The 27413-nt window shown below is 45.3% G+C and overlaps 2 protein-coding genes and 1 long non-coding RNA gene across 3 annotated transcripts in view; 1 reads left to right on the plus strand and 2 right to left on the minus strand.

The window, feature by feature from the left end:
* SLC1A4 (solute carrier family 1 member 4) overlaps positions 1 to 21396 on the minus strand; it is a 33420-nt gene extending 12024 nt beyond the window's left edge. Inside the window, exons 1-6 of the mRNA XM_085054306.1 lie at positions 20829 to 21396; positions 11802 to 11844; positions 10639 to 10701; positions 5464 to 5630; positions 2493 to 2726; positions 1064 to 1258 (exon numbers count right to left, since the gene is read on the minus strand). Coding sequence (XP_084910432.1) covers positions 1064 to 1258; positions 2493 to 2726; positions 5464 to 5630; positions 10639 to 10701; positions 11802 to 11844; positions 20829 to 21352 — 1226 coding nt within the window. The 5' untranslated portion in view covers positions 21353 to 21396. The remainder of the gene's footprint in view (positions 1 to 1063; positions 1259 to 2492; positions 2727 to 5463; positions 5631 to 10638; positions 10702 to 11801; positions 11845 to 20828) is intronic.
* The window catches only part of CEP68 (centrosomal protein 68), a 48298-nt gene extending 26867 nt beyond the window's left edge, over positions 1 to 21431 (minus strand). The window contains exon 1 of the mRNA XM_085054305.1: positions 21411 to 21431. The gene's annotated coding sequence lies outside the window, so the exon portion shown is untranslated. The remainder of the gene's footprint in view (positions 1 to 21410) is intronic.
* Positions 21432 to 22818: 1387 nt separating this feature from the next.
* Positions 22819 to 27413, plus strand: part of LOC146439002 (uncharacterized) — a 40556-nt gene continuing 35961 nt past the window's right edge. Inside the window, exon 1 of the long non-coding RNA XR_014850629.1 lies at positions 22819 to 27107. This is a non-coding gene — a long non-coding RNA (uncharacterized LOC146439002). The remainder of the gene's footprint in view (positions 27108 to 27413) is intronic.

The raw sequence follows: 27413 nt of genomic DNA on the forward strand, positions 1-27413 counted from the left end.
TCTGCCATGCAGGGCACAGCACCTTCTCTGTGTGTCATTTGCATTACAACACAGACCCTAAATCAGGACCTGGAAACCTGAAGTGCATGTGCTCCACACACCTTTTTGTGTGCAGATGTCTGCAGCTGAGCTCTCCTTGCATCATCCTCAGGCTTGTCTTCACACCTGATTCACTGAGAGTACCTAAAAGGCTAATTTGGCTACCCACCAAAAAATAAAAGCCCCAGCCCTGCCTTGAATAGACAAACAACATACTGAGAAACACAATAAGGAAGGAAATAAAACCTGGCCTGGCCAGAGAGGGTGAAAAAATGCCAAGAACCAGCCCTAGAAGCCATTTGGTGAATGCAGCTGTGGCTGCTGGGCACAGTGAGGAACCAGAACTGCTTGTAGGATCCTCACTTAAGGAATTTTAAGGAGGGAAATGAAGATAATGATACTTTATAGGATATGGGACGTCAGAGGATATTCCAGGCATAGAGGGGAAAGAGTCTTTGAGAAGGAGGTAGGACTGAGGTGGTGGAGGGATAATGGAGCAAAGCAGCTAGAAGGGGAACGACAACACATCTGATCAGGAAAGCCAGCAACATGATGATAGGAAGATCAGAGGTAAGCAGGAACAGAGTCCTTAGTATGAAATAGATACATAAGGAACCAAGGAGCTGGCAGGAGAAGTTTCTAAGACTTCCAGAGGGGGAATCAGGGGCTGCTTTCTGGGCAGAGCAGCATTCCTCAATTACCCAGCTTAATGATGACTGGAGGATGGAGGAGAGAGATGCTTAAGGAGGGAGAGGAATTTCATGTGAGAAACAGCTTTAAACAGCTCAAAGTCTGTTTCAGAATTCAATTACCTCTCCCAGGTTCTACCTTTCATTAAATCGAGATTCTGGCAAATCTCGTAAAGGTTTAAAGACTCCATCCTTTAATCACCCCGTAATTATGTTACATAGCAGTTTGCAAGCTTTAGGTCAGAGATGTGGAATGCAAACTGCTAGTTATTAACAGAGAGACCACAGCTTGAATGTGTCTGAGGGCCAGAAGGATGTGGTTGCAAGCAACTTACAGAATTGTGAAGATCTGCCCAGGATTGAGGTCGACGTTGTTCAGCTGAGCAATAAACACAGCCGCCATGCACTGGAAAATAGCAGCTCCATCCATGTTTACAGTGGCCCCAATGGGAAGGATAAACCTGCTGATCCTCTTGTCAACTCCATTGTTCTCTTCAACACACTTGATCATGGATGGGAGTGTGGCTGAGCTGGAAACAGAACAGGGAGAAATCAAACACAGAGCATCGGGGTGCTCTGAATGTCCCACCATTGCCTCATGGCTTTCATGTTCTAACATGCTGTAGGCAGGACTGTCAAGACAACAGTGCCATGTCACAGTCTTGCTCTGTAATGATGGCAATGAGGGACCCTCCTCATTGAGTCTTGAGCAGAGGTATTTAATAATCTGCTTTCATCCAGAAATAGCTGATAAGGACTTTAATCTCCCAGAAGCAAGAACTCATGACTTAGCACAGTATGCAGCATTACAAGGCGGTGGAATGACCACGTCTCAAACTAGAAAAATACAGTAACAGATGCAAACATAAGAGAGGAGGTTGGAACCAGATCTTTAAAGTTCCTTCCAACACAAACCATTCTATGATTCTATGATAATATAAACACAACAGAACCAAAGCAATCTTTGTTAATGCTGCATTAGTACCTTCTCAAAGGAAGAGAAAAATACTTAAAAATAAAAGCTCACTCTTGGATTTAATTCTTGCATTACAAATCACATGGTTTTATTCACAAACCCTCTCCTACTATGCAGAAGGAGAAAGTTAATGAATAGTATTTCAGCTCCTTTGACATACATGCATCTACTTTTGGAAATGACCAAAATGATTTTATAGAGATTTAATGATTTTATACAGAAATGTTATTTGTTTAGGTGTTACAGATATGTTATTTGATTGGGTGTTTGTCCTTGAGGAAAGTGTAAATTACATGTTCAATAGTTTGGTTATGATAAATAAAAGCTGATCAGGCCAGATCTTTGAAATCAATAATGTTAAATGCCTTTACACTAGCAAGCAAGTCTGCTTTGCTCCTAAAAAATTAGTCTAAATTTGCTCCAGGTCCTTCTAAACTTAAAAAGTAAACTTCTGAGGAAAAAGCCCCTCATTACTGACCCTCACTTTACCTAAAACTGAAATGACAGCTGACCAGATAATTTTGAGAGTATTACTTTATCTTATTCCCCACGATATTTCCAACTCAGCATCATGCTATGTTCCCAATATTTTGAGGAATTGTTTTCAAGAGGTAATTATCAGCATGTGCTGTGTGGCAGGCTGCTGATTGCAGTGAGACTCTACACTCAGAAATCTCTTATTGCAATCTCAGGAGCAATATTCATCCCTAAAACTAAAACTGGATATAGCTGGTTTAGGGTGACAAACACAACCAGGCTGTAATCCCAGAAGTGGCACAGAAACCCACCTGGAGCAAGTGGCAAAGGCAGTGGCAAGTGGTGTGATAAGTCCTAAGAGAAAACGATAGGGATTTTGCCGCGTGGCTGCAAAATAAATAAGCGGCAGAATGATTCCTCCGTGGATGACGTGGCCCAGGATAGAGGCAAAGATGTATTTTCCCAGACTGGTCACCAGAAGCATAATATCTTCCATTTCCACAATCTTGCTGCCAACAAGGAACATAATGCCAATAGGTACATACCTGTGTAAAGGAAATATTGGCTGTCGTTAGTACAAACAACAAGTCTTGGACAACATGACATTTTCCATCCTGGAGAGAATATTCTGCTAATCAATCTGCTGCCCCCACTGAAGGGTGGTTCCTTATTCACCACATGCTCAGGTTAGGCAAATTTTGGAAGGTTTTTCTAACACTCTTGTTTGGTGGATGGTAAGCAGTCAAATTTTTAAAGGTCTGTTCACTTATGCCCTTAGAGACAGAGTTAGGAGAGTGCCAAAGGGAAGACGAGTAAGAAGCAGAAATACTGCCAGAAGCTACTAGGACAAGACACCAATGTGGAGTTTTATGGAAGGGAGGGAAGGAGGGAAGGAAGGAGGAAAATGGAGCAGTATTGCATCACTGGAGTAGAGAAAGGGATGAAAGAGTTGTGTGTTACACATGCAGAAACTCCCAGCACAAGTAGAGTCAGGTCATTAAAATCACAGACATACTGGGTGCCAACACAGTGGAGGTTAAGAAAAAGCTGTGCACATACCAGAGAGCTCAGCTAAAGGCTGCTGATGCATGAGCCAAAGACAGCAATTAACTCTGCTATTTGCCTAAAAAGGACTAAGTTAAATGATCAGGCTTCCAGAGCTTCCCCCAAGCCAACAGCCAGGCACACACACACACACATCCATGCCTCCTATCTAGAAACATGCCACGTCAGCATTTGTTTGAAGTTTCCTTTGTCAAGAGCACCTGGAGCTGCTCCAGGGGCAGGGCCACCTGCAGGCCACAGCCACACCTCTGGTCCCAGTAGTGCAGCTGGGATCAGCCCTGAAAAGACTGAATTGCCCTTGCACCAGCAGCACAGCAGCTCTAAACAAACTGTGTGAATCACTGCAGGCCCAGGGCCAGTTCCTTCCTAAGCTCTACTGGGATGTCTGTGTCTGAGTACCTCTGCTGATGCTGTCTACATTCCATCCCTTACTACTTCTAAGATTACGAAATACTAAAAGATCACCCAGCTCCCTAAAATCCTGCCCCAGGAACACATGTGACTACATAAGATTCCTGTACATCTCAGGAATAAAGAATCCAATGCACATGTTTAGAGAAGCTGATTTGTGGATTAAGAACAAACTTCAGAACATTTGGTTAAGCGTGCAAAGGTTTTGAAAGGTGGGGAAGCCTTAAGGCTGCCCAGATCACTCACTTCTTCCTGGCCTGCCTCTCCCTCAGTGGTTCTGCAGCTCCTCTGTTCTGTGCAGAGGGCATTCCCCATGTCCCAGATCCATGTGAGCATCTTCTGTCCTCCCTTGGCCAAACCTCTAGGGGGGCATTCCCCACTTAGCCTCTGCAATTCTGCCTTTGAACTGTGTTTCTGAGGACCCTGATTAGCCAGATCCAGCTGAGCCCTGGTCCTGCACAAGCTCTGCAAACATGAACACTGACTTCCTCCCCTTGAAGAGGGAAGCTGGAGAGGAAAGAACTGAAAGTTGAGACGAAAGTGCTGCTAAACACAAGAGTGGCTGTTGAACAGGACCAGATAGGAGCTCAAGCTGCCTTTACTCCTCGTAGTATGATTTCACCCATTCCAAAGTATCCCTTGGGAAGCACAAGCAGCTTGACAGATTTTGAATAAATACCAGGACTGCACAAGAGCCTTAAGGAAGGAAAGAGAACAAGGGCTACACTGTTAAGGGTCAGCAGTGGTCCCCATAATCCACAAAATAAAAGGATTACATACCAACTGATTGGCTTGAAGTAGTAGCACTGTAAGAAGTTGAAAATAAGAACTGCCTCTTATCAGTATTCAGTGTCCAAGGAATTACACTCAAGAGCAAAAAGCTTAAGCTGCTTGGAGACTGAATTTTTCAATCCCTTATGATAGCAACTTACACAGAGATCTGCCTGTGTAAAATCAGGTGTTTTGTTAAAACCCTTCTACTTAGGGAGAGGAAAACAGTAGGAATGAAAAATGCAGAATGATGGAAGAAAAAAATACCTCTGCTGAGGTACATTTACAGCTTTTTCACCAGCTTTGGAAAGGGATTGAGAAATGTCCCACTGTTAATTTGCTTGCTAGCTACCCTTATGAATATTTTTAATTTTGTATGTGAGGCATTGGCACTGTTGCTTTCACAGGAGCAGCCTAGATCCATACAGCTACACAGGGACAGCCATGATACTGCTCTGAGGCCAGGCTCATCCCACCTGATGGAAAACCCAGCCAAGAGGCTGCTCCTACCCCAGCTTAGGTGGCCTGAACACTCTCAAAAGGTGCCTGCCTCCTCCAATGCTGGTTTCTTGCCTAGAGAGAAAGTTCAGTGGGCTTCAGTTCCTAACATACAGAATTTTTTGAGGACCAAAAGCTTTGTGGGATTGATCAGTGCAACATTCACCCCCAAGACCTTTGTAGACTCCAGAGAAGTAAGTGAAATGATGTATTTGCTCATTAGTAGGTAAGAGAAAAAAAAACAATCAGCCTTAGGAAATATTGAAAGTCTTCTTTCCATTAATCAATAAAAAAGGAGTCCTGGAAAGGATTTATAGGGAACCCTTTGAAATTTTCCAGACCGATACCTCAAGCTATGAGTGACTGTCTCATTACAGGGCACAAGCAAGGAGAAAAGACCTCATCGTGTGACATCACAACATTCATTTTTGCTGTGATGAGGGATCTCACAGGAAAAAGCTGGACAGAGATAAAATGTGAGGTTGTTGACTTGAGCATAACACTGTAGTGCAGATGCATCTGCAGTCACACACTTACCACATAATCCAGGTAACCAAAACCATTGTTGCCTCATTGAACGAGTTAAAGAAGCGAATCAGATCTTCCCCCTCGGGGCCAAGCTTTTTCAGTGCCACTCCTAAAACCAGAGCAAACAGTACCAGTCCCAGGATGTTCATCCCTTCAATTTCAGTAGCAATAGGGACCTGCAGAGACAAAAAAAGATGGCTTTTTTGATGTGAGATCAGCACAAAACCTAACAAAAGGGTCACCTCATTTTTTTGCTGCCTGATTGATCTGAAATCAACAAGCAGAAAGTATTTTGGAAAGGAAGAACCTATTTTGTTGAAGGGAATCAAACAGATCTGGATGCAGTTCAGATACAAAGCTCCCCAGCTATACACTGGTGTGGATTCACTGGAGAAGATATGATACTTGTGTTCTCAGTGACCTGAACATGAAAACTCCCCAGTTACTCAGGACTTTAGTGCAATAATGATACCAAGGTAAAAGCCATGAGAAAACAACCGTTATGAAGCAGAAAGAAGGGAGAAAGGCAGAGAAAGAGAGCAAACAGAGGAGATACCTGTTCCCCTTCTCAGAAATCATGTCACTGCATGGCAAAAGTATGAGGATAATAACAGGATCCACCTATTGACAAAAACTAGTCTACCCACAGGTCTGCTCGGCTAGTCCTTCATGGTTTGACTCTCAAAGAGCTGGAGCCCGTTTGGCAATGTAGTATCATACAAACTGAATGAGTGCTCTTGTGGCTACATAAAAATATAATTGTTTTGACAAACTGGTTTTTTTTTTCTTCCCAACTTGGCAGTACAAACTCAACATGTCCAATTGTTTTATTTGGAAGAACTTCTGTAACAGATGAGGTTTGTGTACAAGTTTCGGCCTTTTGGCTAGTTTAAGTGGACACTAGCTCAATACTAGGAAAGAAAAATACATTTTGAGCTAAAAGCTTGAAATTAATATTGACTAAAGAACCCAGGACACTGATCTGCTTAATCTGATAAAACCAGCATGCTTAAGATGATGTTTTTGCTGGAAGTATACTGCTGAACTGGACTGTCTCTCAATGGCAGGTGGAAACAAAGTCCTGCAGGGAAAGGGATAAAATATAAATTATATACAAATGCAGGAAGGCTAAACTGCTCTTAGCAGAAGTGTTTACAAACAGTGAAGGTGCTGGCTTTTGTATTCGCTAGGTAAAAAATAACTAGATGCAGAAACTGCAATTTTTTTACGGTAGTTGCTTGTTCAAGGCTAAGCTGCCACTATTTATTTGATTTCTGATTGAAAGAACTGAGAACACGGACAGATATCAAACATGAGGCACAGTGTATCTCCAGAGATGTCTGAAGAAACATGCTGTTACACACAGTAATGCTTTTCTGTATGGACAGTTTTGGCTATATTCTATTTTTTGTGACTGAGAGCTCTAAACTCTTCTGTGGTTAGAAAAGTTAAGACAAAATATTACACCCTCCTATTAATTAAATAAACTATCTGTACATGGGATGTTATTTTATTATATATATCATTATATACTGGATTCATTTGGTACAGGGTTAATATGAAAATTTCAGCTGGCATAGAATTTTACCATAGAGGGCCCAAACTTTTCCTACCAAAAAAAAAAGTCCTAAAATCATTCAATACTCTTTTGTTTTGGTTCTCACTCTGAAAAAAAAAAAAAAAATATATATATAAAACTTTGCTGTGGAACAGAAGTTCAGTGTTTCAATGCTGTAAGAGCCCAGCATTCTGACTTGGATGTTGCTGGGAGAGAAACTCTCTACCTGTCTGGAATGACAGTACTCGGTCTTATTTTACCCCTGGAGAGATCTCTCCCCACCTTGCTCCCAGCAACTGCTGCTGCAGTGCTCCAAGTGCTCACACTCACCAGCCCTGCAAGCCTAGATTTGGTGATCTGGGGACCCCCTAACCCCTTGGTGACTCCCTGACCCCTTGGTGACCGGAGTATGACTGTGTGTGCCGCTGCCAAAAACTTGTGAGCTGTCTCACTCCCGTCACTGTCATCCTGTTTCCACTTTCAAGTCTTGCTCTCTCTCTCCCTCTCTCTCACCAATTTCTTTTACAACACACAGCATTCACTATTGCCTCCCATCACTGAAGATGGAGGCAGAAGATGCATTATTTGCATGGAGCAGTAACTTATTGAAAGAAATTTCTCCCTGCAAATCAAGGGGATGATCTGCAGCATTCAGGGAATTCCACCTCATTGCGACACAACATGGAATGAGTCCAGCAGTAAATCTTCAGCGGAAGATCCTCACAATCCCTGCCTCTAAAACTGGCAGATGCTGAACAGCCTTTTTGTACTCTAACAGAAGAGTGCATCACCCCAAAGGGGCTGCCAAACCAAGCAGCATTGTGGACACCAAACAAAAACAGCTTTAATGAGAACTTTGTTCCTGGACAAACTATGGGACACGTTATTGTTTGCCTGAAATTATGCATTCTCTTAGGAAGATTCATGGAGCTCTTCTGGTCCTTGAATCTCTCTGAAGATCCCATTGTTTTTTAGCTCTTGAAACAAAATGCTTATCAAGGAAACAACTGCTGACATTGAACTATCCCAGTAGTAGGTGGCTGAAAAAAAAATGCAGCCATGTGATGTGAGGAAGAAGAGCAACCACTGGTTTGTGTATTTTTACTCCTTTTGGAAGAGGAACTGAGTCCCCACCAGCCTCCCTGTACTGCAGATGGTAAAGTGAGATAGTCCATGCCCCAGGAAGTCTTGCTGCCAAAGCGACAGAGAGGATGTAGCCATAAAAGCTGGGTAAACATTAGGTGAGCATGTGAAACAACAAAAAAAGTCATGGCTGAGCAAACATCTACATGCCCCACTATTCCTTTCATCAGCTGGAGAAGACAGGGCCTATTAACCAGTGGGGGCAAGGGGGGAATATAATCAATGGAAAATTTTGCTCTACGCTACTCATATGGAAAGTTGAAGAAAACGTTTCTCCTCTTCACTCAAATATTCTGCTGATGAAAGAAAAAAGTAGATAGGAATATGATCTTGTTTCCCTGGAACCAAACTTCTGTCACTATGATATCCAAAAATCATACTATTCTTTCCAAACTCAATCCTCATCTATCCATAAATACTATGGTGAGACCAGTACTGAAACTGAGATGACAAAACTGAGATGATGCTCTCTTTTTTTATTTGGTCTGTTCTTCCCTAGAGACAGTAGGGCGTCTTCTGGAATTAAAGAAGATCAGCTCTAGTTTTGCTCCAACAACTTAAGGAAGGTTTTGGAAAATAGCAGAAATAACCTTTACATCATCATAACTGTTGGCAAAAACAGACACCAGTGGAACATTCAGAATATTTTTTCTGATGTTACATCAAACAGAAGACTGATAAGCAGGAAAAAGAGAGAGGAAAAATGCAAAAAATTATCTTACATTTTAAAGGGCCAAAAGATGCACTCTTATCTCCTAAGGAGAAGTAATGGTGTTGAACAAGCATTAAAACAGCACTTGACAGCCAACATTCTGTCCAATGGATATGGTTAGCCTTAATCCATGCTTGGTTGCTAAGGAGCCCATATCAAACCTGACACTGAAGATAAATAAAAGACTCGCTCCCCTCTCATTTACCCTTGCTTAAATGTCTAATTACTCAGCACTCTGCAACAACCACACAAATCTAAGTGCATGTTGCTTCAGCCTTTCGTGTTTCTGGCAGCACAAAGCTGCAAGGGCATGTAGTGCCCGAGGACAGGAGGGCATGGAGAGAGAAAGTGCTCTTTTGGGATTCCGCAGTCACTGACTGCATCTGTGTCACACGGGGTGACTGCAGATCTGGGCTAATGCGATCCAACAGGCATGGGCAGAGCCAGACACAGGGAGCTGCCTCCTTCCCCCCAGTGGCACTGCTCACCCTGGGATGCTAGGCTCTCAGGCAAGGCATGGCTTTGCCCCTGCTCACTTCATGCATCATCCCAGTCACCTGTCGCCCCGTCTGCGGGGCTGATGAAAGTTCAGCCCAGGGCTGGAAGCAGAGCTTGTGAACACTCTGTTCTTCATCACCTGCTCACACACCACGCATGGGGAGGAGAAGGTAATGAAGCCAGTACTTCCTTTGCTTGAGGACAGGCTCCAGAGTCCCTCTGGGTGAGCATAAACTGCTTTTCCCTTGATGGTTTTACAAACTGGTGGGCAAACCCCAGCTGAGCCTTTCCATGACAAATGCAAACATCACAAGTCTCTTGCCCTAGGGGAATTCAAATCATATTAAAAACGTCGTAACCCAACATCTGATACTGAGCTCATTCAGCCAGAATGAGCCTGAGGAAGAGAAAATCACCTTAAAAGTAATTCCTCAGACCAGTCTCCCCAAAATCCCATGACAGCACATGAGACACTTTATTTGGAGCAAAGTGACACCTTGCAGGCTGGGACCCTGGGTCTGTTTCACAGCATGCTGCCTGTAAGACAACAGTAATTATTGCTGGGCCTGCAACATGTTGGCTCTGGCTAATAATAAACATGTTTGATAGCCCTGTCTGCAGGAGAAATGATACTTGTTTCTTTCTCTGCAAGTCCTACCAGCTACACATGGAAGATACCACTCTTTACTTTGTCTACACCTACAAATCAGTTCCCTTTTTGACATTGCAACAGTAGCCTATTTGTAAAGTTCTGACTGCAATTTTAACTCCTTCACACCACTTGTTACTGCTTCAAACAAAACTTCAGCAATGAGAAAAAATTCTCAACCCAACAAATCTCTTTTTTTCTTAAAGAGCCTTGGGTAGTGGGAAAAAAAACCAAACCCATCATTCTCTCCAAACACTTAATGAAGAGTAAGGTTTAAGGGACATACTCAGCCAGCCTGATTGCTATTTAACTCCAAGTCTACAGAAAATTATTTGGAAACATTAGGCAGACTGACTAAATCTTAGATCAAGTGAGACCAGGTGTAAGAAAGCATGGTCTAAAAAAAATAAAGTGTCAAGGTTGAGAGCAGTTGAGCTCATCTCTCCTCTCCATCACCGCTTTCTGTCGTGGCTGTGGATAAGTCATCTGGCTTGTGTGTGCCTCAGTTCCAGGCAAAGAAAACTACTTGTTTCTTTCCCAAGACTGCTGGAAAGGATTAAAGGCTATGAAACAGTCAAATATTACTGACAACAATTTGTTTAAAAACCTAAGAAGTGACCTTACCTTTTCCAATGTGGCATTTCCAGAGGTAGTATTTCTGGGCAACGTCGTATAGCCTGTTGCATACTGCAGGTAAGAAAAAAACCACAACCAAAGGAAGATGGTGAGGCAGACATTAAAATTGTCAGCAAAATATCTAAAATCTAGGGCAACAGTTTGCTTTGATAAATAAACTAGACACCTCACAAAAGCAGGGCACTCCTTTGGGCTTGTTTTCTTTAATTATGAGGGAAGGAAAAGCTTCTGTCCTTGTCATTTCTCTGTGACAACAGCAGCGCAGAGGAAAAGAGCACTGCTTTATTTCATCCCTGAACACACAGAAGCCTGACACTCGAGGCATCACAGAATATCCTTTTCAGAGTGTTATTTTTGTACTGCTTCTGTTTTTACTCATGGAATATTGACTTTTAATGTATTATATAGTCACAGAAAATGGAACTTGTTTTTAAGAGTTTGCCCTTGGTTTTGATACAAAAGCAAACCCACAGAACACCATGAAGGCAAAAGCTATTATTCTGCTCCTGTATCATAAAGAATCACTCTGCCCCATAACAATATTCTCAACACACTCTATCCTGATATCTAAAATTAGCAATGAGAACTAAATCAAAATCCTATCCATCAGTTTAAGCCACACTATGTTCTGGTACCAGTTACCATCCCCTCACACATAGTCTCTGTTGAGAGAGAGGAGAAAAGCCAGGCTGACTGAGTAATCCAGCAAAGGATAAAATGGAAAATACTGAATAAAACAATCAGGCAACAGGTAATGCTTACACACATGGGTGCCTAAAAGTCTTCAGCCTTGTCTCTTCCGAGCCCAGAAAGGCTTATGTAATCAAGGGATTCCCAGCTAGCTCCTGCAAAATGGTAAGCACCTGGCACAAAGCAGGATTGCCATGGCTCCCCAACACAGCACCCAAAGTTTAAAGATTATTTTTGGTGAAGGTACAAAAGATGGGCTTTGAATATGCTTTTGTTTGAGGAATATTTTTCAAACCATTTGCCATGGAAGTTGTGTGTCTGACTATATCAATGTGCTTTTAAAAACACCACCTTCTATAAGTAAATTAACTTCTGGTATTTTCTACACCATCTTTCTAGTCCCCTTCCAATAAAAGAGCCTGTGCAGTGTGGCTCATGGCCAAAGTCCACACAGATCTTACCGTTCGGAACGCTGCGGCAACAAGGTTTGCAGGAAACAGGTTTCTGTAAAAGACAAACAAGAAAATTAAATATGTCATGGAGAACTTCTCAAACGAGTGCACCAATGCATCTTACTCTCAGAAACAGAATTCCCTTTGCAAAGATGAGCACATTGGCTCTGGTGAGGAGGGTAGCACAGAAGATACTCTGGCAGCACAGAGCTTGCTACGTGCCCAGAGGTGTGGATGCTCTCTTCCTTGGCTCACATAAAAGAGATGACAAATGATTGCCTGCCACACCTCACCTTTTGGGCAGGGCCACCAGAAGCAATCACACACAACGCTGGTTACACACAGCCATTGCCCAGTGGCTACAGAAACTGGCTCAGCCACACCAGCTGCAGCACCAGCTTATGGCCTCCAGTGTCAGGCAGATTTTTAACATTGCTCATGTGATTACACTTCGCTCACAGCATCAACATGAAGGACAATCCAATCAGCGAAATCCACTTACGAGAATGGCTTAACCCTTCAACACAGCAAGGCCAGCTTCCCTGATCACCAAGGCAGAGCAGAATAATATCATGGGACAGACTTCTCTGCAAGGGCTTAGACAACACAGATGGAAAGTATAGGCAACTCCTATGGAACATCTGAATTCAGCAGTGCCTTCACACAGAAATGCCCTAGCCAAATGATGACTTCTGGTTTTCTGTGTCAGAAAATAGGAATAAAAGCTGATCTCTGGGGTCATGGCAGGACCCCAGTTGGTGTGGGCAGGAAGGTGATCAGTATGAGCTGAAAATACTGCCAGTAGAAGGCACCACAGAGGCACAAGAACTCTTTAAGGTAAGGAAACAGAAGACCTTCCCCAAAGCCAGTTAATTGTGGTAAAAGCATTTGGGTAGCTGCTACCATCCTTTGCTCCTTGCACTACTCTGAGGAAGCTGCATCTCCCTCCAGAGCTGTGCCCTGCTAACTTTCCCCCCTTTCTGTCGTAATTTCCCCACCATACCTTAAACAAGGCTTTCAGCTTTGGCCATTCCACGAATGACACAGAATGTGCAAATCCAAACCAGAGTAAGAAATGGAGCAGCAGAGTCAAATCTTTGAAAGGAAGAGGGAGATTAAAATATGGCCCAGATAAGGACCTTGGTGTTTTCAGTTGCATGGCTCCGTTCTCCTGCCACACAGGGAGTTTTCCCACAGCCTTGAGAGCAACTGTAAAGGACATGGAACTTCCTCAAACACGTGGCTGCTGTGAAATACCTCAGCATCTCTTTCTCTGTTGCACTACAAATGTATTAGGAGGGTTGCTGTAAGAATAATTTGTCTTCTGGAGGCTGCATTCCACCAAGCATGAAAGAAACAGCAACCTTTTCTCCTCAAAAGTTGACAATACAGCTGTCTGTCTAAAAGTAGCAGAGCAAGCTCTAACTCTTCAAAGATGCTTAAGAACTGGTCGAATAAGATCAATGGAACAGCTAACATGCATCAGTTCTTGCACAGCTGGAACTCTCTGATAGATAAAAACCTTGAGTAAAGTAAAAGTAAACTTGCTTTTATCAGGAGTAAAATATCACATATACAATTGGGCCCATGCTGTTGGGAAAATAAGGATATTTCTTTTCAGCTTTTCATAGCAGGATGATTACTTCTTTTGAAAAAAGGACTGGACTTTGAAGCACAGAGATGAAAAAAGACTGAAAACCAACCAGAAATCAATTCTTTTTTTTTTTTTTTTTCTTTAAATCAGCTTTTCCATCCTGATGAAAACAAAACCAAAGGAAGCAATCCTAAAGCCTAAACAACATGGTTCTCCAATGTTTAAACGTGGCCAGGAAACCAAACCCTCCATAATTTGCACAGTATGTCAGGCATGGGCCTCAGTAACTAAACATTAACTTATCTCCAAGCATATACTTAAAGCACATAGTTAAGTGATGCCAGCAACCCTGTTACAGCAAGGCAAAGGGCAGGTTCTTCAAGTGTTAATAGTGCTAAAACTACTTGAGTAAGAACCTAGAGTAGACACTTTTCTTTATTCCTCCAGCACCAATTGCAGGACTTGATTCTGAGGATAAAGAGCATTTCTGACAATTCACCAAGTGAAAAAATCTGGATCTTAATCAAGCAGCTCAGAAGGAGTTGTGTGTTCTGTAAAATCCAACTTCTAAACACACCTGACTGCAAAATAACCAAAATCACACAAAACAGTATTTTGCTCCTCTTTGTTTCAAATCCATAAGTTTAAGAACAAAATGTGTCAGGTCATAAAAAGCAATCAAATAAATGGCTCATCTTAAAGGCATGAGGTCTGCACAGACTACACTCACTGCTCACCTAAGATCAGTCAGCATGTGAATTAAATTCAGCTTTAATTACAGGTGGGTCAGATCACAAGTTCTTACCTTTGGATGGATTTGTGCAAGAACATCACAGCAGTGCCTAAAAAACGGGCAAGATGCTGCTTGCTGCGGGGAGAGCCAAAAGCTGGCTGGTGACCTGCCTGGACCCATTATGGATTTGTGCCTGCAGGGTTTGCTCCTCACACCAGGTGAGGTGAAATTCACCCACCACAGAAATTGAGACACAGCTCTGTCCCTGTGAGCAGAGAAGCCGCATGGGGAAGTACAGACATCCCTCCTGTGAGGGTGAACCAACAAACAGGAAAGCTGATGAGCTGGGTAATTGGGCATGCAAATGAAATCTGGGTGTCTGCCAGTTGGTTTTTCTGCGAGGACCAAATGTTTAGAAGGTCTTTTTTGCTTTGAAAGCCTGCAGCAAATGTGGAGTTTAGGGAAATCACCCTGGTTGTATGGCTGAACTGTTGACTGTCTCTGACAGCCCCATCCCCATGCCCTGTGCCAGAAAACCCAGTTGCCTTTTCGAAGCAGATGTGGATTATCGCAAGAACACGTTGTTGGCCAAAACCTGTCTCTGGGTGATAAGGAGCCCAGCACAGCAGTGTGGGATCAGACAGCCTTGGCCCCTTACTGCAGGGACACAAAACTTGTTGCATGTGACACGAACGAGACAGGCCAATGACACACTGTGGCAGGGGGACAGATGTGCTGCCTGGACCCCAGGTGCTCCATTTCTGCCAGGACCTCGCTCCACACACGCACAGACCCCACCTCCTTTGTGCCATAAAACTGAAGTAGGTGGCACAGGGAGACTTTACTCCCCTCACCAAGCACCAGGCAGGAAGGTCTCTCTCTGCCTGCCTGCCACAAGTTGTGCTGACAGCCCCAAAATACCCCATATGAGAAATCCATCGGACAGCTGCCCAGGCTGACAGATGTGTTCTGGGGCTGAAGCAACAGCTGGGCTGAGCCAGGAAACCTCCACATACCTGCTCAACACAGAGGGTGAGAAAGCACCCCTCTCAGATCCTCTTAAAACAGGAACAAGAAAGCAGCAGCATCAAGGGCAGGTGTTTCAGTGTGTATTTCCTCCTTGAATACTGTGCTCATCACACCATCTCCTCACGCAGAGCTGAATTAATGCACCTTTCTTCCCGTGAAAAGCTGCTCCTATTGGTCAAAAATGGATCCAGGAAGATCCCACTGTATTTCTGCTGCAATAGAAACCTTAGTTTAGCTGCAACATCCACTGTTGGGAATCCCAGACAACTAATGGAACCTGGAGCTGCAAAGGGAGAAAAGAGGGGCTGTAACTCTCCTCCTTCTCCATTTTGATGTTATGGTCAAATTGCTCTCTTCTTTACAGGCCTGTATCTTTCCACCAGTGGCATGAGGATGACACAGGGACTCCTCCATTGTATGTGTAAGGGATTATTAACAACTGTTTCTAAACTACTCGTTTGCTAGAGCTCTGCAAACAACTTTGCTCTGGCAGCAAAAGTGTGAAAGGAAATCCAGGCAAATGGAATGAAACCCTGAAATACTATGCATTCCTCTTGCATTGCTTCTTACAAAAAGGTTCCACTTCTGAGGCCAAAAACCTTGCTGTTGAAAAACATACTTTTGTGGGGAAGTGCAGAAAAAAAATACTTTGATGGTTCTCTCCAGTTTTTGGGGTTTTATCCAATAAAATGTTTTCAGTCGTACAAGTCCACTCTCAGCAACTTTATTGCCATCTGTGGCAAAATGCAAGAGCTCAGTATGAATTCCTCCAATAGCATCATTTTTCTTTCTGTCCCAAGATTTTCACTGAGCATCACACAGCAACTTTCCTCATCTGCTTTTTGATATGTGGATGCACAACACATACCCTGGACATATTCATATTCGGGAGCATGTGCCTTTGTCTTAACACAGAAAAACGTGAAAATGTGTTTACTTATAGTAGATACTTGATTAAAACGTAACTGGGAAGAGTCAGTAGTAAAAGGCAACAAATATACAGAACAAATGAAAGGAGCAGAAATGTTCAGAGGTTTACTTAAAAAACCCTGCCAGACAGTATAGACACATGCATGAAAACACTGAGTTCTTCTTACAAAATTCAGTCAGCAATCCCTGTAGCTCAAGAGAGATTCCAGACTCGGAAAGTGACACAGGCAAAGGGGGACAGTTATCTTTACTTTAAAAACTAGCCATCAGCTTCAAACCCAGTGGTCAGTCTCTCTCTTGGTGTAACTGCAGCCATTCCCTAGCCACTTTTTATTCTACTTATGAATTCAACAGTAGCATCTCCCCCTCCTTTTCTAACAGTCACATTTTACTGTCTTCCCACACTGGGATTTCAGAGATGGTCTTCATGGTTGCTGGTTTTGGGTGACTCACCGGGAAGACCAGAGCTATATGGAACAAGTATTACTGGAGCAACTGGTGCCTGAATGCTCCACTCTGACCACCTGCTCTGCAGCCCAGCCAGCAAAACATAACTGATATTTCTCCCTGTACTCATGTCTGCTTTCCCTATGGGTCCAGAGACACTCAGAACAAAGACATGGGCTTGTTGTGGGTACTCCCTTTGGCAGCTCGGCTGGTAACATCTGGCAGAGAGACAGAGAGCGCAGTGAGAAGCAGTAAAATTTAAAGAGCTTTTGCAGACATGCCTGGCAACCTGGAAAACCTGACCTTACTGCTTGGGGCAGATATGTGGACCTCTGTGCACCCTTCCTATAAAAAAAAGGATGACGTTATTACCTCCTTCCCTTCCCCAGCTGTTACAGCTAGGGCTGGATTAAAAACAGAATTACCTTTCCCAAAGCCAATTCCACAGTTGCAAAACATGTTTTCATCCCAAAATTGGGCAAAGAAAACCTGTTTCAGATCTTTTTTTCCACTAGAAAAATATCGTAAAATACGCTGTTGAAATGGTCTTTTTGATGAGTGAGGTTTTCTACTTAAGTCTTTTGTATAAAATGACAGCAAAACATTGACCTCACTGAAATGAAATGCCATGATCACCCACTGACGGAAATTTTGACAGGATCAATAGGTTCCTGTGAAACTGTTCAATTTTGTTGTATCAGCAAATATAAATCAGAGCTAGAACAAAACTCTGACCTTATTGAAACATTCAGTCATGACAATTGCCCATCAAAAGTGTTAACAAATCAATAGATTCTTGCAAAACACTTCATCCTGCTGTTTCAACTGCTTTCCAATAAGCTGAAGGTGGGCTAGGTTAGCAGGTGGTTGGAGTCCCATCCTTGTCACCACCTCAGCTGGCTCAGTGTCACCTTCCCAGGTGGGGACTGAGCACCAGAGCACACCATATCCCAGCCAGCCCCTTCCTCCAGCTGCTAACCACTTCACAATCAAGCTCACAAGCTCTCTTTATTCTCTGCTGCTTTATCTTCTCCACTGAATAGATGAGTAAGGGAAAAACCCAGAAATTCTAAAATTTTCCTTCACTCCCCTCATCTTCTGCTGACACAGTAAAGGTATTCCAAGATCCTGCCTTGAGTTCAGAGAACACCCCACTTTTTGGGTGCTTTTTAAAAAACCATCAGCCTTGTGGAAGCAGCTGTGAACTCTTGCTGGATCCCCTCCCAGGATCACTGCCTTTGGCCATGCTCCTCTTTAGGAAGCTCTGAGGGGCTGCCCACATGACAGACATGAGATGAGATGAGATGAGCCGAGATGAGCCATCAGCAAGCCTGCTTCGAGGCACAAAGGCACCTTATGACAGCTCTGCTGTCCCCACCCCATGTCCTGGGGCAGAGGACAGTGTGCCTAAGCCCTGACTAGGCTCTGGTCAAGGCTTTCTTGCCTCCAGCACTTGCCAGAAGGGAAATCAGGATGTCTCCTTCATCCAGACAAATCAGACCTGGACGTTATGGTCAATGGACAAAATTTGAGACAGCCTTTGGGTTCACCAGTGAGTCATCATTCATTTGATACCAAAGCCCAAGATTAATCTTTTTTCCAGAGGTGGTGTCTCCATGCCTAGACACATGTTTGTGGGGAAGCTTCAGAGTTGGAAAAGCAAAACCAAGAATTAAGCTGGCTTCCAGACATGACTGCAACAGTGAAAAGCAACATCTTTGGTCATTACCTAATAGACTTCCCAAAGGCAGAAGGGATCTGCAGAAGCAAATAGTGACACACAGCTGTGATTTCCTCTTTGCTGTTTCTTCCTTGGGCCATGTTTCCCATTGGTGTTTAGTGCTGTAGGGGGACAGTTTATCCGTTTGCAACTCATTTTTACCTTTCCTCTGAAACGAACCAGCTGCGAAGCCTTGAAGGACACAGTCAGTCTTATGACACAACTGAAAACAAAGTTTTCTTGCATCTCATAGACAGGTTCATGGCCAAAGGAGATAGGAGAAGCAAAGAGCGGGATGCTGCAAGACCCACCCACACCAAAAGCAATTGATTCAACCCTCCAGGCCCTACAGAATCAAGGCTTTGTTATCTGAAAATGAGATTACTCTAGTAACTTCATCACAGCAGGGACCAAGTTCAGTGCTCAAAGCAAAACACCCACACTTTCAATAACAGTTAAAAAAATAACACTACACAGCAAAGAGAGAGATCTTATTTCCTGAAAATCACATACTCTCTCCATCCCTGGGTCTGTCAGGGATCTGTGCTAAGATTGAAAGTTTTAGTGATGGCTGGGTCCAAACACAGCTTTTCAGGACTGGATTTCACTGTCACTGCTGTGACAACTGGACTGCCCAACAGCGTGGCTTCAACAGCCCTTCCCCAGAGTTCCAAGAAAAAGCCAGATTCACAGCCCACCACACATGCACTGGATAAAAGCTCCTGTCCCCTCATCTCCCAGAAGGAAATTCCTCTGCAACCCACCATGCTTTACCCAAGTCTCCTCATTACAAGCACTGCTTTGGAATTAGGGACTTAATCCCACCACCATCATTTACAGACCAGACCAAGAAACAGCTGTCTGCTCTGAACTTTAGATATTACCAATGGCCTGAAGCTCACTGGAACATCCCTGCCCTGTTTCTCAGCTCCATCCCACCCCATGCTGCCAGGTGACACAGGAATGGAACACCAGCTACAGCAGCCACACCAGGATGCACTGGGGCAGCCACCACTACAGGCATCTTCCCAACTCTTCCAGGTGTACTTACTCCTTTTTTCTGGCAGTTTTCCTTCATCTACCTACCCTTCCATTCAACATGTCACCTTCACAGCCAGACTACCTACTCCCACTGTCCTGCTATTCCTTCTTAACACACTGTCAAGAATTGCTGGTCCTTAAGAAAGGTCCTTAATTGCTGGTTCTTAAGAGAGGAAGAGGTGAGCTGAGGACACTGAGTACATGGCTGCCAACAGAATAAACCAGACTTACTTTCTGTCCAAAGGGAACATACTTGTCTCAGGGGGAGAAAAGGACATTAACCTGAATTTGTAAATACAGTTCTGGATTTGGGGCTGGTTTTTTTTTTTTTAGAAAGTCTTTTTATCTTTGTTGCCACATCCACTTACCCAGACAGAGCAAAAAACGTATCTCAGCTGAAAAACTGGACTCATAAAAGCAAAGCAAACAACCAAAATTAAAAAACCCACTCAGCTTTGTAATTACCAAGATACCCACTAAGCTCAACTTTCCAGCCACTTTGCTGTGACACAGGTCACCTTCCTTATTCTTCTGTTGCACCTGGGTGCAAAGCACAAGGAAATGCAGTTGGAAGTCCAATACTCAGAACACCAGCTGAACGCCTGCCTCATTTGTTGGCACGCTCATTTTAACACTATCTCATTTGAAAAGCCAGACAGACCTCAACAGGGCATGGGCTTTGAGAAAAAAAAAAAAAGGTGAAGTTTGCAACTTTGCAAAGAGGAGTAAGGATGCACAAAAAACAGTATGATCCAGTTAGAACTGGAAGCCAGATAGATTTGGGCAATGCAAGTCTCATCTTTGCAAGGTGCAGAAGTAGGATGGGAAGCTCAGGAACCCACAGAGCATCCTCACACTGGACGATGTTCAGGGAATGTCCTCCATGGAATTACAGGGTTGCATTTCCATGCCCACGTCTATGGGAGGGCACTCCAAGAGACAGGTAGGCCATTTGGGTGAGAAGACTAGGCAAAGGGCTGGAGAGCTAAAGAAAAAAGTGTGTGTGAGGGATGGGGAGCGCTGCCCAGCCCTGCCCTGCTTGCGGGAGACAGGCAACAACAGGTAGCAGGGCAGGGGAAGGTGCCAGGCAAAGCCTGCCCTGCAGCCAGCACCTAGGAGCTGCTCTCCTTCCAGGCAGAACCAAAAACGGGCCCAGGCACCCAGAACTCTGAGCAAGCCCCGACTCATCCTTGCAGCCACCCAGGCAAAATTAAAAACAAAGCGGGGAGAAGCAGAGCACCATGCAGCCCTACACCTAACCTCTCTACTCGGGTAGAGAGCCGTGCTGCTCTGTAGCATCCAGGATCAGGATGAGGAGAATGCTGAGAAGGAGAAGGAGATAAAGAAGGAAGATGAGGAGAAGGAGAAAAAGAAGGATGATGAGAAGATGCAGGAGGATAAGATGAATGAGGTTGACAAGGAGGAGAGGGAGGAGGAGGAGGGGGGCTCCCCATCTCGCTTGCAGCATGCAACACTGCCGGGTCTGTCATCATCCTCCGGCGGCGGGAGGGCGGGGGAAGGAGGGGAGCGGGGCGGCCTCACCTGATGAGGTCGAGGAAGGAATCCACCGTCTCCTTGCGGGGGGGCAGCACGCCCGGCAGCCCCAGCCCGGGGGTGTTCAGCGCCGAGGCACCGGCGCCGGGGCGGATGATGAAGCCGAGGGCGACGGAGAGGCCGGAGGCGAGCAGCGTGGTGCCCAGGAAATAGGCGATAGCGATGCCTCCCAGGCGGCCGAGCGAGCGGGTGTCCAGGCTGGCGGCGCCCGACACCAGGCTGCAGACCACGAGCGGCAGGATCACCATGCGCAGCATCCGCAGCAGCAGCTCCCCGGGGAAGGCCAGGTAGGCGACCTGCGCCGGGCCCAGCGCCGCGCCGCGCACCGCGGCCCCCAGCGCCACGCCGGCCACCACCCCCGACACCGTCAGCAGCACCAGCGCGTTCCGCCGCAGGAACCCGCGGCAGCCCCGCAGCCGGGCCCCGCCGCCCCTCCGCTCCTCGGCCGCCGGGCCCTCGGCGTGGCCGTTCCGGCCGGGGCCCGCCTTGCCCTCACCCGCCGCCGCCTCCATGCTGCGCTGAACGGCGACTCCGCGTGTCCCGCTACCGCGCGGCGCTCTGGGCAGCGACTGAGCGCCGGCCCCGCCCCGCCCGGGCCCGGGAGTGCTGCCGGCCCCGCCCGGGGGAGGGAGCGCCGTGTTCCCGGCCCGCCCCGAGCCCGCCCGCCGGGCCCGGGTCGGTTCCTGGCCGGCTCCGCGCCATCGCCGGCGCTCGGGCCCTCACGTCTGCCCCGCGCCCGGCCTGAGGCCCCCGCGGCCGGCTTGCGGGTGGCGTGAGGCCCCTCCGTGTCCTCAAGGGCTCCCGCGGTGTCCCGGAGCTCGGGCGTGTGTCCCCACGGTTTGCACACATCCCCTCCGCTGTCACGGAGCTCACACGTGTGCCCTCAGCGTGCGCCTTCGTGCCCCCGTGGGTCACATCTGTCCCTCCACTGTCCCCCCTCAGTATGCCCATTGTTCGTACACATCCCCGTGGTGTCCCCATGGCTCACACGTGGCCCCTCAGTGTTGTCGTGGTTCAGTCACATCCCCTCATGTCCCTTTCAGTGTCCCAGTGCTCACACGTATCCCCTCTGCTAGCCTCCGTGTCCCCGTGGCTCACATGTGTACCCTCACTGTCCCCCCTCAGTATCATCATGGTTCATACACATCCCCGAAGTGTCCCCATAGTTCACACATGCCCCCATCAGTGTCCCCACAGCTCACATGTGCATTCAGAGACTGCCTCAGTGTCTTCACGACTCACACATTGTCCCCATCTGTGGGGTTTACATGTGTCCTCAGTGTCCCATTCTCCTCTCCTCTCCTCTCCTCTCCTCTCCTCTCCTCTCCTCTCCTCTCCTCTCCTCTCCTCTCCTCTCCTCTCATGTCCCACTCTCCTCTCCTCTCTAGGAGCCTCTCATGGAGGCAGGAGCCATCCTCTGCACCAGGACAGGTTGTGTCTGTGTCCCCTGTCCCCATGGTCAAAGCCATTCAGCGGGTCCGTGGGTTCATCAGGGGCAGGGTGACATGGCCACAGGGATTCTGTGCAGCCTTTCCTGTGGAAACTCACATCTAACCACACGAGCTGGTTGTCTGAGGAACAAATGACATCTGTGATGATACAAGGGGCTGAGAAAGGGCACTTGGGGCTTTCAAACCTAACGAGATGCGGCGCGAGGGAAGACTCACAGCACTCTCAATATGAGATATAAAGTAAGCTGCATTTATTTCACTAAACGAGAGACTTATATACTGTTACAGATATTTCTAATTATAGATACACACACACCTGCAGCTGTTCTCACACATTCAGGGATCCTCCTGCTAACTCCCTTATTCTTTTCTCATAACACTCCTGACTCCTAATCTTTCTCATGGCATTCTTCTCACAAAACATTCTCAGGCAAACAACCACTGCAGCTTGTCGGAATTTCACTGAGGCCTGGGAACACAACCCCACCCAACAACAAAACCACCAACACAAACCCACAAGAGCTTTGTGGGTGCACTACTGTCATGTTTGCTCACCAGGGCACTTCCAGGAGCTCCAGCCGGTGTTTGGACTCTGTCAGGGGCTCCATTTCAGTTCATTCCCTTGGCATCAGCAAAGCACAGCCTAGCAGAAAACACGCAGTGAAAACAACCAGCCACACATCTGCTTTTCGAGTAGGCTGCGCTAATTAAAGAGACTGACAGAATGTGATGGGACAATAATCCCAATTTAATAACACTTTTCTGCTTTCCAATCTCATGGATAGACCTGCAGATCGCTACACCATGGCTGGAGCTCCTGGGAATTATCTGTGTGTAAGTAGATAATGACACCACTGACAAGCAGCCACTATCCACTTCAGAGCTTGATGAAAATGCTTGATTTGCTCTTGCACTGAAATTAGACTCATAATACCAGGCACATTCCTATTGATTTTGTATTTTTTTCACTGATAACTTTCCCTTTGAGTAACACTTGGTTTGTGGAAGTCTGTGAATCAATGCCCCATCAAATCAGCAGAGATAGGAAACAGAGACTAAAGTAAACAGGAAAACAAGTGTCTGCAAACACTGTTAAAGACATTCAATTCCACAAACCTCAAAAGGGAAAAAAAAGTTATGTAGATCTTTTAAAATCAGGTTTAAATTTTTTCTGCAAATAGGTTTGTGAATAATAAACAAGGTACTATCCAATGTAATTGTTTCTTTCCCCATCAGAAGCATTTCTAAAATGCTAAATAATTTTTAATTAATATTTTCAGAACATGCCTTGTGAAAATGTCATGCTTCATTTTTTCCTTGTGTTTTCCCCTGACGTTTTGTCATGGTCTCACCCTTTTCTCTTTCCATTTACCCATGAAAAGGGGAAGAGAAAAGGGGAAAAGAAATTACAACAAAAAATTTTAAAATAAATATAAACATATGGAAATTCTTATTTGTTTCAGCTGAGAAAACATTCTAAAACCAAACAACAAACATAAATGCTGTTCCCACGTGCAAACTGAAAGCAAGGGGAGAAAAGCAGGGAAGTGCAAACAAGAATGTATCAAATCAGAAAACTCTTTCATAGCAGCACATGGATGAGGTCAGTGCAAGAGCTAACACAGAACCTTTTCCACCACATGACAGCAGACTCCTGCTCTCTTGGATGATCCTCTTGTGTCCTTGTGGGACTGACTTTGCTCAGAGCAGTGCCACAAGAACAGCCAGGTGACCTGCAGGAGCACACACATCTGAAACTGTAGATCCCTGGGAAAGTTCTTTAACCCATGCTGAGGCTGTTTGGCAATAGCCAACCCTTCGAAAGGAACACTTGGATGTAGGGATGCTGCTATCAAGCTTCCTGGTCAATGACACCATGAGAATTCAGACTCCTATTTCCCCTTCCTTTTTTACCCCCTCTTGGTTTTCTGATTCAAACACTGATCCAAATAGTTATCCTTCCCTTCTTAACATATCTCCAGATGACAATTCTTTTGTCAACAAGACAACTGCAGAGCACATGAACCTCCCACCATACCAATGTACATCATCCCAAAGACGTTCTAGGCAAAGCTAACTGTTTTTCCACACCCTGTGAGAGTTCATGGATGGCTGCAGTGATTAACGCCGAAGCCTGCTGGCTTATTCAGTAGTAATCGTTGACTGATCCATTGTGTCATGTTTTCATTTCAGCGCTTGTAGATCTTGGGAGCTTTCCAGTGAGTGAGTCTGCATGTTTCCAATGTCCACCCTGCTGGTGCTTCTAAATTAGGGGTTTTGACTTTCCCTATTGGAACTTGAAGATTCTGGGTTTTGGCTTAAGTGGCTTTAACCTGCACAGGGCTGGGGTGTTTCCTCCAGAATTCAGCAGAGGGACCATAAACAGGCTACAACAACAACAACAAAACCAGAAAAAAGAAAATCCAGTTAATTTAAAATAAATTTTTCTAAAATCCTTTTGCTTTCAGTGAAGAAAGAGCCAACGTAGTTTTCACCACTGGCCCAGGAAGGAAGATGTCATGCTGTTTTCCAGTCAAATCAAACTTGATACCAGTTTTGGACGGTAGGTATTTGAAATTCCAGCCTCAGTGGAATGAATGAAAAGATCTTAATGGCTGTAAGAGAACCAGGTCCTTCCCCTCTGTGTTTCATCACCAATCCAGCAGACTACAGGACTCCTTTTGAGCCATTTCCTTCACAAACATTTCTGCTTTGTTAGGGGAAGTTGATAGTGAGACCTCTCATAGGAAAACCTTACAGTTCCTTTTTCCTACTGCTCATCCACTCCCACCGTTAAATTTTGGCACAATGTTGCTGCACATCAGTGGGATGGACACTTGTAACAGGATCTATGTAATCTAGCTGTTGCCTCCTGGAAATGTAGTGTCTAGTTTTATCGCCCCTAGGAAACAGAGGTGATGGGTTTCCACACCTGCAGAAGGTCTACACAAAGACTGGAAGAAATCAGATTTTAATTTCTGTGCCAGGGGAGAAGAGGAAGGCCTTCAAAGAGCTGTTTGCAGCTCTCTGAATCTCACACCTGATACACACAAGTCACAGCACTTGGCAAAGGTTAGAGAAGCCCTCAGGCCACATTTCCTTCAAACCCACATAGCAGCAGGGCTGCAGAGAGCACTCACTGTGCCACCTCCACTTCCCTCCATCTTCCTGCTGCTATACCCTTCTTTTTAAGACTAGCAAAGTCATCTGCAGCTTTTTCCTTGGGTCTGGCTGCTGTTTGCTCTCTGTTCTTGGGAGACCAAACAGAAACTTCTGTAGGCTTAGAGAGAAGTCATCCATCAGTCATCTCCTGTGACTGCTTTGATTTGAAGTAGTTTGAAGACTGATGCCTCAAAGGCATGGTGGGGGAGGAGGGAACAAGATGAAAGGGAAGAGGGCAGGAAGCGATAGCATTTTACATTCATGTTTTTCAAGAGAAGCTTGAATAAAGGTGCTTCCAAACATCCCAATGGAGATGTGCTGGGCAGCCTGCAGTGTCCTCAGGAGATGTATTACAGTGTGGCCTTTATCTGAGGAGGATTCATGAAAAGCACATGGGAGAAATCTTGTTTTCTACTGAGCAAAAGGAAGTCCTCAGAAGAGCCACAGCACGTGAGCTGAGGTAGGAAGGCCTAGAGCATTTCCTTGGTATGCAGACTTTAGTTTGGCAAGAAGATTTTGTTGGGCCTGGGATGCCAAGAAATTTGGACAGACTCCAGTCCCATTGCAGAAATGCTCTCTGCCTGCATCTGGGAGGGACATGAGATGTGTTCCTTGGCTCTTCCCAGTGCCCCTGGCCTGCTCACCTCATTGCAAGCTGGAGGCAGGACCAGCCACCCATGCACAGTTAGCTGGATTTACCAGAATGAGCCAGATTTCAAGACCTCTGAAACCTCAGAAAGAACCCCCTGGCCTCCAGTGATGACAGGTCCTGCTTCATTTAGGTTCCTGACTAGCAACTGAAGTCACACAGTCCCAAACACAGTCCTACCACAGTGTCACACATTGATTCAGCGTTTTTCTCCAGGCTAGGTAAGTGCTCACACCTGATTGAAAGTATTCTGAGTAGGAAAAAAAAGTCCTCTGTAAATGCATTTTCTAATAGCAGAGGCAGACAAGGAATTTTGCAAATACCACTTGCTTGCCCAAACTCCAGCAAAATATAAACTCTGCAGATAGGAATGGTTGACCTAGGGTAAATATTTAACTTTATCCTTCAAAAGTACATGTAGTTTTACCAGAAAGAAGATGAAAAGTATAGAATAATACCACCCACCACACCCCTTTTTACTCTAAGGATCCTTTGATGGCTCTGGAAATAAAGTTATATTGAGGCAGAAGTAATTTTAAAACTGTCTGTGTTGTTCCCTTTTCCAAAACCATCATAATATACAAACATGAAGAAAAACAAATCACCCCCCAAGAACTGTGGAATTTTCTCCTTCATAAGCTCTCCCTGAGTTTTTTCTTTGAGTTTAAAGCAAGGAAAAGTAGGGAAAAGTAGGAAAAAAGGGCGAGAACAAGCGCAGACATTCAAGATCTTGGATATGTGACAACCTGTCCTAGCAGGGGACGTTGCCTCTAGCTGGTGGGGGAAATTCAGGGTCAGGCTTTTAAAAACAAGCTAGGCTGATGTGAAAACAAGCTGTGTGATCTCCCCTCGCAGTGAAGCTTTGCTACTGAAGAAGCGAGGGAAGCAACCGGAGCGTCTCAACCATGGGAAACATGCTTGAATGGAGAGCTTGAAAGTGCTCCAAGTGCCTGCTGATTTCTCCCATAGTAGTGGGTTGATGAAGTGCCTTGTCTCTGGCAGGAGGTGGGTAAGTCAGACATCTGAGGATTTGCCTGGCATTCAAGGATTCATACACTAGCAGGGTGTGCATTGATTTACATCAGTTGTATGGAATATGCTATAAAAAGCTGCATTGGGGGGGAAAAAAAAGCGTGAGCAATTTCTGAACGTTGATTGTGATTCAGTGGCTAGAAGCAACAAGGGGAATCTCTATCCTTACATATTTTATCCCTGATTACGGTCTGACAATGAACACTGTATCCCTGATTATGGGTGACAGTAAACCGGGATGACAGCGAACAGGAATGGCAAAGCTTCTGCCAAGGAGCA

Source organism: Lichenostomus cassidix, chromosome 3 (genome assembly GCF_008360975.1).
Source record: "Lichenostomus cassidix isolate B80296 chromosome 3, HeHo_3.0, whole genome shotgun sequence".
Taxonomy (NCBI): domain Eukaryota; kingdom Metazoa; phylum Chordata; class Aves; order Passeriformes; family Meliphagidae; genus Lichenostomus; species Lichenostomus cassidix.